Raw genomic sequence first — 13372 nt, 5'->3', positions numbered from 1 at the left:
CGCATAATTTCAGTGCGAGAGCCCAACAAATTTGTGGGGAAATCGCGGGCAATCCCGAGCGGGTGATCACAACGCATGGGTAACCTCATCTTGCCTGTTCTAGCCCGAGACCGCACTGGAAGAGTGTAGCCGTCGGGCTTTTTTGTTTGGACCTCGCGCTCAATTAATAAAAATTAAATAAAGCAAAAGCTAAATTGAACTCTAGATGACCAATCGTAGCGGACGAAGTTTCTTGAATATTTCATTACGTGTGTATAGTGTATGGTGCGGAGGGGCTTGAAAGAGAAGACTACACAAAGTTTCACAGTTTTGTGTAAAATAGTTTATAAAATACTGAACTCATATATTACAAGAGATATTCTGTTCACTCTGCTGTGACTGCAGGCTCGGTGTATCGCCGATACGGTTATGCACAGGTCCAAAGCCGGAAGAAACATACAGAAGAAACACATATAGCGTCACTGAAAGCATTTTGAACGCTCGTTTTGTTTTGCAGCAAATATAGCTTTACAAGTTTAGCCACGAACGTAAATGGAAGAAAATAACTCAGTTTTGAAACTCAGTTACATCGGCTGCGCGTTTGTCCACTTATATACAAATTGTTGACACTGAATGCAAAAAAGGTTTCTTTTCATTCCCCAAAAAACGTACTTCATCATAACCTTGTTTTGAGTTTTCTACATGCATTGTTTCAAAACCATGTCAGTGTACTGTAACCTTTCCCCGGCCCACCAGGTATAAAAGTCTTTATACGAAACGTTCGAAAATACTCCATCGTATTTTGCGTTATTTTTAGCGGAAGTGGTGCGAATGGTAATAGTAGTCAGCGGCTGCATGTGCAACGTCACTTCCGCTTTGGAGGCACAAGGGTTTTTTCGGGAAGCGGGACTGGTCTCTCTTGTGAATCCACGTGGAACAGTAGATCTGATAAGCTCTGTTCCACGGCGAACTCTACAGCTTTATAGCTCATCTGCAGAAGAAACGAATAAACAGGGTCACGTGAGGAAAACCTGAGAGCCATTTCTTTTTAGCACTTAGAGAAGTGTTCGAGAAGAACTATACTCTGCTCAAAAAGGATGTGTTTAGGAGAGGTTTAAAAATTTAGTGTTTGTTTGTGCCTGGAACCTCGATTGAGTGAACACTTAACCCGGGGTAATGGGTTACTTTATCAGAGGTATTCCAAAGATTAAGTTGCTGTGTTCGACTGTATTCCGAAATAAGGGTTTTGTGTTTATCATTTGCTGAAGAAGTACTTACTCAAAACCTTGAGTTGTTCAAAACATATCGCGCACAATTTTCTTACTGGAAAAATAGTACCTTTTACGAGTACTATTTATGCGCGAATTTCTCTCTGGAAAAATTTTAAGTTCTTGTCCGCGAATAGAACATTGAAGTAGGTGAAGGGTACCAGCAAACAACAGCACGGGAAAACAAAAGCGGATATTATGAACACATCGATAAACAGATTAAGATTAATGGATCAACTGTTTGAATCATACCGGTTGGAATTCTTCATCTGTTGGAGGAAACTTAAAATCGGGTCCAAAATTGAGCGTGACCTGACAAAAACAAAACAAATAAAACACCAGTCGTGTTATAACGATACAAGACTTGTTATAATCTCAGTAAAGGATTTTATATAATAACCTGAATTATTATATAGCCGCGAGTGTTTTACTGGAAATTATATAATAACCTGAATTCTACGCGCATTTTGATTGGTTCTTACTTATGATCTATTAGAGTACAGACACATAGATGACGTCACGCGGTGGTGTGACTCACGCGCGTGATCAGAGTTCATAGTCCAAATCAGAGTTGTCGACAAAGTTTTTCAAACTCGCGGGGCCACACCAAAGCAAGCAAGTTCAGCTTTATAATTACAAATCTTCAATGAGAAACAATACGCCAAGCATCGCTCGCCTTTCGAAGCATTTAACTGGGCGAAACAAGCTTGAAGAAGACAGTGAATTATTCGAGAAATTATCCGAAATCTGTATGAAAGTTTGACCGATGTTGTACAGTCGGACGACGCCACGGGAAACAAACGAATTGCGGTTGAACGCTTCGGTTAACGCTTACAGATTTGAACAACTTTCCAAATCGGAATAAAGGTTAGTTTTTTCATTGACTTTCAATTGACCATTTTTCTGGTTTTTTTTTTCAATCGGATTAACAGTGCTTCGTGTTAACGAAAACTTAATAGTGAAATCAAAACAACTTACGGCTCATCGGTACGGCGGCATTGCTCACACTGAAGTGTGCTGAAGTCTTGCGCTATTATATAAAACAAATAGATTCCATTTTTCCGTGGGTCTGTTCAGTTGTTTTTGTCTATATAATAAAATGAAAATTACACGGTGGCAAAAGCAATATTTTACTCATTCGCTGCGCTCATTCGTAAATATTTCTTTACCACTCGAAAATAAAATTCATATCTTCGCGCCGCCGTGTAATATCCTCTATTTCTACGCGCATTTTGATTGGTTCTTACTTATGATCTATTAGAGTACAGACACATAGATGACGTTACGCGGTGGTGTGACTCGCGCGCGTGATCAGAGTTCTCGGCAAAGTTTTCCAAACTCGCGGGGCCACAACAATGCAAAGCAAAAAATCAAATCTACGGTGAGAAATAATACGCCAAGCATCGTTCAGCTCGAGAAATTATCGTAATCTGTATGAAAGTGTTTGACCGATGTTGTACAGTTAGACGACGCCACGGGAAACAAATGAATAGCGGTTGAACGCTTAGGTTAATGCTTACAGATTTGAACAACTTTCCAAATCGGAATAAGGTCAGTTTTTTTTTATTGACTTTCACTTTACCATTTTTTTGTTTATTTAATCGGTTAAATAGTGCTTCGTGGTTACGGAAACTTTATCGTGAAATGAAATCAACTCAACTCACTTTCGGTAGCGACATTGCTCACACTGAAGTGTACTGAAGTCTTGTGTTATTATATAAAACAAATAGATTCCATTTGCCGTGGGTCTGTTCGGTTATAGTTCACAGAAGACGTCAAAAATATTATTATTAAATATTAAATATTATTATTATTATAAAATGTGGTATGAACAACAGTGACCCACTCGCCTAGCGACTCGTGGGCCACTTCATACCACATTTTGACGTCATCTGTGATCTATAACTGAACAGACGCACGGCAAAATGGAATCTATTTGTTAAGTAGATGTACCGTGGCATTCTTGTAAAGTGACACCGCTGGATAGTACGTTCCGTCGTAAATATCTTGCCAAGCAACTCCCTGAAAAAAAACCCAGCAACTTTTGAAGTTTAACCCTTTCCAAAACTGACAGAAAACACTTCAAATGGGTCAATGCACTGGTGCAAAACTCACCTGACAAAGGCCATTCTTGTAGAATTTTACCTGTAAGACGACAAAAAAGAAACCAAAAGATAAGTTTACACTATGATGCCGGTAATTTTGTCCTGGACGTAAAAGCTAAAACCGAAGTGAACAACGTGACAGGAACAACTAAATTTTTTAAAAGAAACCACAACGAATGTAAACGTCGCTAAAACCTAAAAGGTTTAATGAACAGTACAGTAGCTCTGCAGGTACTTTATAAATCTTGGTAGATTTTCATTTTGGAAAACAACAACCAAATCCTAATATCAACGGTCTATTATCGCTCTGATGCATTTTCCACAACTTTATACAATAAACACAATGAAAGAAGCTAAAAGCAAAGATAGACCAAAGACGTCCTCAGTGACTATTCACTTTACATTACACTAGAGTCGGCTTACCTGACTTGCAGGTAAAGGTTTTAGGTTCTGCAAAATAAATACAAATCATAATATAAGTGAGTAACCGTTCCAGGTTATCATGGGGCGAGTTGCGTACCTTATTTACTCGAATAAGCGCCGCATTTGGGACAAAAAAAGTTTATAAGCGCCGCCCCGAACAAGCGCCGCAGTCCCAATGCGGCGCTCATTCGAGGAATTCCATTTAACTCAAAACAGCACTACAAAGCAGCTCTTAAACAAACTTGAACACTTCTTTTCCATCAAAAGCGATGTCTTGCAGTTCAAAGTGATTGTTTTACCGCTCGTCCATTGGTTTTTCTATTTAATATTCTTACAAAACGTTGTTCTGTAAATGTTGTGAAGGCCGCAACCTTTTGCCAGGACGGCTAGCGCCACTTCTCTCTTCAGCAAGAGACGAATACTGACAATCAAAGGACGCTATTTTCCATTAATGTAAAATATTGGATTCTTTGTGGTGTTCAAATTTTAAATAAGCGCCGCCCTCGAATAAGCGCCGCAGTTAAGGCGCAAACAAATTAATAAGCGCCGCGGCGCTTTCGAGTAAATACGGTCACCACGCAAATGGGAATAAAGAACAGAGCAAGCAGAAATTATTGTAGAATGGAGCAATATATTAAAGAAGACATTGTTACTGATACCTTTTCTGCCTTGTCTACAAGATCTTTTTCTTCGAAGTAAAGATGACTTTTGAACTTTATTAATGCCTTAAAGGAAACAAAAGAAGAGTGGATTTATCAAATGAGGGCACACTTGTTCAAAGCGAACTCGGAATTTTAGCAGTAAACACACCCTGACCTTCGGCAAGGTGAAAAAGAAGCTCCATTTAATGGCTTACCTTATCTTTAAACGTGGGCGGAAGAAATTCCACTGTAAAGATAGAAAACAAAACCATTAAGCCGTTATCACTTACTTAATGTTATTGTCTGATTACTTGACATGCTTCTGTTGGTTTTCCAAACCTCTCAAATAATTAAAAAGCCCGCCAAACGCACGTGCCTGCCTCGTTCTCAACGCTGTTGCTTTCGTTGAGGAAAGGCGGGAAACAGGGAGCACAGGGCTAAATGGTTAGGTGGTGTATTTCTTTAATACAACAGGCCCACAACTCCATGCGCACCAAGGTTCAACCAAGGACAGAAGCCTGGAACGAAGCAGCGCACATGCATGTGGGGATGGCACTCCAAACTGATTTATAGTTGAATCCTGATAACTCAACCCTCAAGGGAAACCGAAAAAGGTTTGAATTATCAGGCGTTTGAGTTATCAAGGGTGAAATTAGTAAGTAAATGACTTCTAGGGGACCTACCCGATATTAAGGTTAGTTACATTTTTGAAAGAAATCCATATTTCAAAAGTGCAAAAGCTATTAACACAAAATGGAAGAATTTTTACCTGGCTGTCTGTTGTTTTCTGGAAGACTAATAAAAAATCCTATCACATCACCAGTTGTGTATCCATCATTACTATAGTTAACAAAGAAGGTGTATCACGTTATAAAATGATTAATTCTAAATCACTTCCCTAATCAGGGTCCCAAGGGGGCTGGGGCGGGGGAGCCCAGGTGCCCTAAATTGTTTCTGTGAAGCCTAGTGCCCAGTTGTTTTGTTGCTTGGAGCCCTTAAAATGTACAGAACATGGAGTCCTGAGAATGTTTTCCACAGAGCCTGGAGCCCTTATTTTTGGGGGGCCAGACCCTGGAGCCCTGATTTTTTTGGGCCTGGAGCCCTGGAGCCCTGGAGCCCTGGAGCCCTGGAGCCCTAAACCCCTTTAGGACCCTGCCTAATACCAATACCATCATTCTGATATTAAACAAGCTCTTATTTTTTATTTAAATAAGAAACTGACATACAAATAACAATATAGGGCAAGTCTACATTGACAAACATGAGGCTTGTTTACGGAAAATCTTGTACAAAGTAGTTATTGCAAAGGAAGATTTCTCTTCTCTTACCTGTAGTGTTTTCCTCTGCTTTCGTGAAATCTTGTTCCCTTTTTACTTCTCCAGGAGTAACTAAACTTATCATAACCTAAAGGAGCTTGAAGATTTCCTAAAGAGTAAAAGAAATGATCTTGTTGGCCTGCAAGACTGAGAGTTTTGAATGTAAACATGGGAAGACTCCCTTCACATACGTTTTCCTCATGAATTCAGCCATTGCAACCTGTGCCCTGTGTTAACTTTAATTTGTGCCTGATATGAAGTCTAGGTGTTAGTCAACAAAAGAAACACTGCCCATAGGAGACAGGCCTGGCAGAGTTGATTATGCTTGTCTCATTCTACTGGCTGTGTTGTCGGCCTAACCCTTGACCCTTATCTGGCACTTTGTTGAGGTTTTTTTTTTCTGGAACCAGGATCTCTGGTTGCCACTTCTTCCTTAAAATTCCAACAGTTTACACAAATTTTAAAGTCAATTAACTTCATACCGTATTTTCTTGAATAAACGCCAGGTACTGAATAAACGACAAGTCTCTATTAAAGTGGAGTTGAAAACAGACCCCTCAGGTTTTAATTTGAGGTATAATAAGCTGTAGGTGTATTGGCTTGATACATACAAAAACAATGAACAAAAACCCATGTTTGATGAACATCGGGCTCAAATAAACTGCAGGAGTCAAATAAATGCCAGGTCCACCAGGCTGAGGTTATGTTTGAAATAAACTCCAGCGGCATTTAATCGAGAAAATACGGTATTAAATTTTACCAATATGAAAGACCTACTACCTTAACTTAATGTCATTAATAAATTATTGATTAATACTTGTGATTATAAATTTGTTCTTACCATACAGTTGTGACCAGCCAATCCTCGTAGCAGTGTCTGAGGGTAAGTCCAAAGTGGCCTGAAAAATGACAATCAAAAATTACAAATATCATTGAAACATCATCAATAATATTAATGTAAGACAAAAAACTTTAGTCAAATTTTGAATGACCTCACCTCAAAGTACCAATTACCCTTGGACACTCCTGCAGAAAAAAAAGTTTTCAAATTGTTTCAAATCCCTCTGGGATAATTCTAAATTGAATAGCTTGATGCAAAACTATGCTAAGTGACTTTTAGGATGAAAAATCGTTTTTTTCCTTCAAACGTGCCCGAATTTTTGCATGTGGTCTTCAATTTAATGGAAAAACATTGTCCTCGAATTAAAATTTCTGGTTTGCACCTTGTCTTCGAGAAAAACTAGAACTATGGTCACTTTAAAACAATAACACGCGGCAAAGAGAGAAAGAGGATTAAACTTAGCAGTTACAGTAAAGTAAAGTTAGGGTCAGCTAGTGTTAAGGTTAGGGTTAAGTGTCACGAATGTTATATAAACATTGAACTTGACTGATCGACAAACTTGAGCGACTGAACAGTGAAAAGAAGTGAAAAATATATAGCAAAATGAACGAGAAATCCTTAAACAAAAACGACTTACGCCGTTGCCCTTTCCTCTCGCCAGCTTCTAACCACAAATGCACTCGCCAAATGTTCAATGTTTCGTTTTCAGTCAGCAAATTTAGGCTGCTAAAGGTTAATCCATAATATGTTTTCGCTTTTCCCCAGTTTCTCTCCGTAGTCACGCGTAACGCAATTTGATCTTGACTCACAAGCAACGATCGTTCTTTTAAACATTCAGGCCTTTTATTCCTGGAAAGGATCGCAGCTTAGGGCTATTTTTTGTCGAAATGAAGCAATTTGTTGCTTTTCTTGGTAAAAATTATCCTTTTCTGTCGATTCTGTTGTGTTCTGTTGATTGAGTGAGCGTTTTCCGTCTTTGCCGTGCCGAACGAACTTTGTTTATTGTGACAATGCGTATCGAATGACGTATCCATTAAAGATTATTATGGGATATCCCTGAGTAGCTGAAATACGGGAAGTCCTATCGCCAAATCTAAGAGAATTTTTATAAGTCTAAAAGCACCTCCTTATTTCCAAACGTTCAATGCGGCAACACGAGGCAAATGAGCCAAAACTTCGAGAAAATAACGTTTTTTGGAACAGAAGTTGCTTCTAGACCTCGCCTGGCTCAATGCGCCTTCGAAAGCCAAGTTTACCGCCAGTCTTGGCAGGGCTTAGCAATCTTCAGGCAGCAACACATCTCGCTTCTTTGAGATATGCTAGTGGCTTACGGGTTTCCAGACTTAATGATGTCCTTTCACCACCAGACGGGCGTAAATATGTGTCAAATAAGCGAAAATAAGCGGACTTCTAATGCGTAAGGTGAGTTTTCAACTGGTCTGATTGAAAGTCTCGTTGCCTCGGCTTCGCGCGCCAAAATAATTCAAACGTAAGCTTACGTCACAAAGTAGTTTAAGAAATTCATTTCCAGATCCCGTTTTTGAGCGAGCGAATAAATTCCCCCCCCCCCCCCCCCAACAACAAAAGGACAACGATTTTCTATTTAATCAAAGACCACACGCAAAAATTCTGGCACGTTTGAGCAAAAATTCAGGCGCGTTTGAAGGAAAAAACGATTTTTCATCTTAAAAGTCACTTAGCATAGTTTTGCATCAAGCTATTCAATTAATATAGTTTGGTTTGTTACTAGCTGGAAGTCAAGGCCTATTTTTGTACTTTCTTGCTCACAACAACAATACTCGACTGGCTAAGGGGCAGAAATACTAGACTAAGTACAAGTTAATCAAGTGGATCTTTTGGTTATCTAGGTCTCAAGTGCAATAAACTGTTCATAAGAGTGAGCAACTGCAGTGTACACATGAATATTATACTTAACATTACATACCATGAGTTGCTCGTAACATACAGTATCCTTTCTCCCCAGTGACTGATAACCTATCATCAGATAACTTCAGTTGAGGAGCTGAAAAATATCAATTTATACAACACATGATTAGGTTCTGGGTTCTCAGTTTCAGTTTTCCATCTCCTTTTGTGCCATACTCAATACAAGAACAGGAAAAAAAAAATCAAAGTAACAAAACTTTTAAGCCACAACGCCACAAAAAATTTTAAACCACTCAATGCAACATGATTGCCGCTATATGATTTAACACTGACTTACGTGTACTTGTAACTATTGTTGTAAAATTCATTAAATATTCATGCGGGTGCAAACCAATCCCAGCACCATATTCAGATCACATGTACACAGCTGTAAACCCCAATACAAATCAAACAATAGAATTAACTTTTGATACAAACTTCTGCTCAACTAATTAGTATTCATTAACTTTTGATACAGATCTGTACTGATTTGCATAACAATACTTTGCATTCAATTTATTGTTTTCATTTCACAAGTAGAATAAAATATTCGCGTCCGATCTATGTGGGCGTTTACAATGGCTCACCTATCAGCTCCCCATTGTAAACGCCCATACAGATCTCCCGCTCATATTTTATCTACTACTTAATCTTCTCTTAAAGACACTACAGTGGAACCCAGCCCTTCAGCCACCTCATTAATATGGCCACCTTGCTATTATGGTCACTTTTTTTGTCCAGGCAAAACTCCCATAAATTTTCTTATAATAAAACTCTGTTAATGCGGCCACACCATTAATTTGGCCAGTCTACTAATTACTCATGCCAGGTTTTGTTAAATTAGATATTTAAAAAACTTCCAAGTTTCTACCAACCTCTATCATTCATGGAAAGAAGAACTTCTTTGTGCAGTTTAATTCTGTAAAGATCTCCAGGGATGGGTTTTCCAGCCCAAAATTCCACGTCCATATTTGCCAAAGGTGCATTAGGATCCTGTTCTGCTAAAATATATCTGTAGCCATCCTGGAAAGAATGTAAAACTATTCAATGTTATTGTTCTGAAGTAAAACTAAATTCTCAGGTCTAACACTGAAACACATTCATTGCATTTTCAGTAATAAGCAGGGAGGTTTTGGTATTTCAACAGCTTGAGAATAAACAGAAAGGTAAATTAAAGATGGGTGGGAGAAGTTTGTTACCCTATCTCCTTTTCCTTTGTGTGGCCATGTCACCCTTCTCCTCCCCATTTTACTTTTGGTGCAATTTGGTATTTGCCTTTGTTGGTAATATATGATAAAACAAAGGAAAATATCAAATTGTATCAAAGGTAAAATGACCCACAACATATACTTTCAGGCAGTACTAGGTAGTAGTAACATATTTTCTCTTTTAAATGCCGGGCCCCGAATAAACGCCGGATCTCCAAGGTAGAGTGGTAAGTAAACCTTTAAGGCATTTATTCGAGGTGTAATATGCTTTAGGTATGATGGCAAAATGCATTGATGTCACAAATAATGATTAAAAACTCTTGTTTAATAAACATTTTGCTCGAATAAACTGCACCATTCAAATAAACGCCGGATCAAGGGAGCCAACGCCGGGGGCATTTAATTGAGAAAATACGGTAATGCTGAAGGTTCAATTTACCTGTTTGGTGTTTATACTAAGAAATAAATTCAGGACTCAAATGAGTACAAACCTTGTTAAAAGGATGCTCTAATGGGTAACCATGTGGAGGAAGCTTCTGTGAAGGTGGTACATCACTGCCGCAAAAAACAAAAATATCATTTTAAAAGTTTGCGAGTCTTAAACTCAAAATCTTCAAGTGTGTTTATAATGCTGACTTTTTGTTTGATTCTTTCATGTGAAAAAAAACTGTCATCAAGATCCGCATAAGGATTATAAAGTTTGAATTTGTTTGTGGTTTATTGGTTGTCAACAACAACACAAATCACCTCTTTGATTTCTTTGATGATGACAGTTGTTGACTGCTGTCCAGTTTTCGTTTTCCTCGTGCAGATTTCCTTGGCACTGAGCCAGTACTTTCCTTTCCTTTACTAACAAGCATTCCACTGCTGTTCAGACTGCTTCCAAGGCTGCCGAGACTGCTATTCAGACTCATACTCAGATCAGGCTTGATGTGTCCATTGCCAGACATCATGTGTTTATTCTCAGACACCTGAGCTAAGGCAATAAGCAGATCACTGTCTGTCAGGCTCCTGTCCACTCGTATCTCTGGTTCACTCTCCATTGTGTCATACGCATCCATCTAGGAATGTGCAAAACAGAACTTATAATGAGTTGACAGAGGTGTACACCATTGGTTTTCTCTTTAGGCCTCATGGCTAGTTGTGGCAGTACTAGTTGGTTTGAATCACTAAGTAAAGTCATTTTTCATTAACTGGCCACCAGGCAGCTTGCCCTTTTCACTTTGAAAAGGAACAAGTCTGAACATGTGTCTTGCCATGGTTGTTTACATTGCACAATTTCATTCAATATAAATTAAATCTATGGCTTACAGCTTGTTTTAATTTTCAAGGAGAAACACATTCTGCCCGATTCTGCTGACTATTCCTCTATCCCAACTCTTTAAAGACAATATTCCATGTGCAAGTCTAGCAAATCCACGTATATCTAATATGCAGCCCTCCCTTATTAATATAAGGTAAATTTGATCTGACATGGTCGATATCTCTGTAGGCCTCTGTACAGAAAGTGACATATACGTGAATTAAATATGCAACTCCGTGATTTGATTGTCTGTTATAAAAGTTTACGTACAATCTATAACTGAAAAATAATAGTAAGTTCGAAGTTCAAAACAAAATCAAATCAATTTATGAAATTACAACGATGAAACTGCTTCAATGTCATTTCTTTGTGCAAATGTTTTCTGTCGTGATTCTCGGCCTCGACTGACTGTCAAGCTCAATTATTTTTAATAAATGGCACGATTATCTTGATGATAATTCTCGAAAAACTCACTATTTCAAGGAGAAATACCACTAAAGACGCGTTACCTTTTCATTTTCATCATCTCCCGCGAAATCACTCGCTGATTCAGCTCTGTCTTCGGAAAAAGTGTCCATTTCGATGTCTTCGTCCGCCATCTTTGACGCTCTTTGTTACTGAGCGTTGTAAGCAAGAGTCTGGGGCGAGAAATGGTAAGTACGTAGTGTAGTCATCATATAGTGGTTTGACTAAATTCTATATAGGGATATTAATAGAGGGGATACAGAGCCCTATTTAGCTATACACGGCTATACATAGCTATATACGGTTATAAATAGCCCTACATAGCCCTACATAGCCGTACATAGCCCTACATAGCCCTACATAACCGTACATAGCCCTACATAACCGTACATAGCCCTACATAGACGTACATAGCCCTACATAGCCCTACATAACCGTACATAGCCCTACATAGACGTACATAGCCCTACATAGCCCTACATAGCCGTACATAGCCCTACATAGCCCTACATAGCCGTACATAGCCCTACATAGCCCTACATAGCCCTACATAGCCCTACATAGCCCTACATAGCCCTACATACCCCTACATAGCCCTACATAACCGTACATAGCCCTACATAGCCCTACATAGCCCTACAAAGCCCTACATAGCCCTACATAGCCCTACATAACCGTACATAGCCCTACATAGCCCTACATAGCCCTACATAGCCCTACATAGCCCTACATAGCCCTACATAGCCGTACATAGCCCTACTTAGCCATACATAGCCCTACATAGCCCTACATAGCCCTACATAGCCCTACATAACCGTACATAGCCCTACATAGCCCTACATAGCCGTACATAGCCCTACATAGCCCTACATAGCCCTACATAACCGTACATAGCCCTACATAGCCCTACATAGCCCTACATAGCCGTACATAGCCCTACATAGCCCTACATAGCCCTACATAGCCCTACATAGCCCTACATAGCCGTACATAGCCCTACATAACCGTACATAGCCCTACATAGCCCTACATAGCCCTACATAGCCGTACATAGCCCTACATAGCCCTACATAGCCCTACATAGCCCTACATAGCCCTATATAACCGTACATAGCCCTACATAGCCCTACATAGCCCTACATAGCCGTACATAGCCCTACATAGCCCTACATAACCGTACATAGCCCTACATAACCCTACATAGCCCTACATAGCCCTACATAGCCCTACATAGCCCTACATAGCCCTACATAGCCGTACATAGCCCTACATAGCCCTACTGCCCCTACATAGCCCTATATAACCGTACATAGCCCTACATAACCGTACATAGCCCTACATAGCCCTACATAGCCCTACATAGCCCTACATAGCCCTACATAGCCCTACATAGCCCTAGATAGCCGTACATAGCCGTACATAACCCTACATAGCCCTACATAGCCCTACATAGCCGTACATAGCCCTACATAGCCCTACATAGCCCTACATAGCCCTACATAGCCCTATATAACCGTACATAGCCCTACATAGCCCTACATAGCCCTACATAGCCCTACATAGCCCTACATAGCCCTACATAGCCCTACATAGCCCTACATAGCCCTACATAGCCCTACATAGCCCTACATAGCCCTACATAGCCCTACATAGCCCTACATAGCCCTACATAGCCCTACATAGCCGTACATAGCCCTACATAGCCCTACATAGCCCTACATAGCCCTACATAGCCGTACATAGCCCTACATAGCCGTACATAGCCCTACATAGCCGTACATAGCCCTACATAGCCCTACATAACCGTACATAGCCCTACATAGCCCTACATAGCCCTACATAGCCCTACATAGCCCTACATAGCCGTACATAGCCCTACATAGCCCTACATAACCGT

At 39.8% G+C, this 13372-nt stretch overlaps 1 protein-coding gene across 1 annotated transcript; it reads right to left on the bottom strand.

The window, feature by feature from the left end:
• Positions 1–299: 299 nt before the first annotated feature.
• Positions 300–11620, bottom strand: LOC144651087 (set1/Ash2 histone methyltransferase complex subunit ASH2-like). Its single transcript, XM_078510961.1, has 16 exons — positions 11520–11620; positions 10455–10768; positions 10199–10262; positions 9375–9522; positions 8519–8596; positions 6730–6758; positions 6574–6631; positions 5745–5841; positions 5186–5256; positions 4632–4663; positions 4435–4500; positions 3776–3802; positions 3363–3392; positions 3201–3269; positions 1500–1559; positions 300–970 (listed from the first exon to the last, which is right to left on the bottom strand). The coding sequence occupies exons 1-16, from the start codon at positions 11607–11609 to the stop codon at positions 845–847; spliced, it is 1359 nt and encodes a 452-aa protein (XP_078367087.1). The 5' UTR covers positions 11610–11620; the 3' UTR covers positions 300–844.
• Between the last annotated feature and the right edge of the window lie 1752 nt (positions 11621–13372).

This window comes from Oculina patagonica, chromosome 4 (assembly GCF_052425735.1).
Source record: "Oculina patagonica isolate OP01 chromosome 4, crgOcupat, whole genome shotgun sequence".
NCBI lineage: Eukaryota > Metazoa > Cnidaria > Anthozoa > Scleractinia > Oculinidae > Oculina > Oculina patagonica.
This window is presented reverse-complemented; position numbering and strand designations above follow the sequence as displayed.

Excerpts from the sequence above, each read along its gene's own strand:
- LOC144651087 (XM_078510961.1), bottom strand. The coding sequence starts at position 11,609 with ATGGCGGACGAAGACATCGAAATGGACACTTTTTCCGAAGACAGAGCT. Across the intron at positions 6,632-6,729 it reads AGGGTAATTGGTACTTTGAG|GCCACTTTGGACTTACCCTC; the intron begins GTGAGGTCATTC and ends GTCATTTTTCAG. Across the intron at positions 5,842-6,573 it reads TGGCTGGTCACAACTGTATG|GAAATCTTCAAGCTCCTTTA; the intron begins GTAAGAACAAAT and ends TTTACTCTTTAG.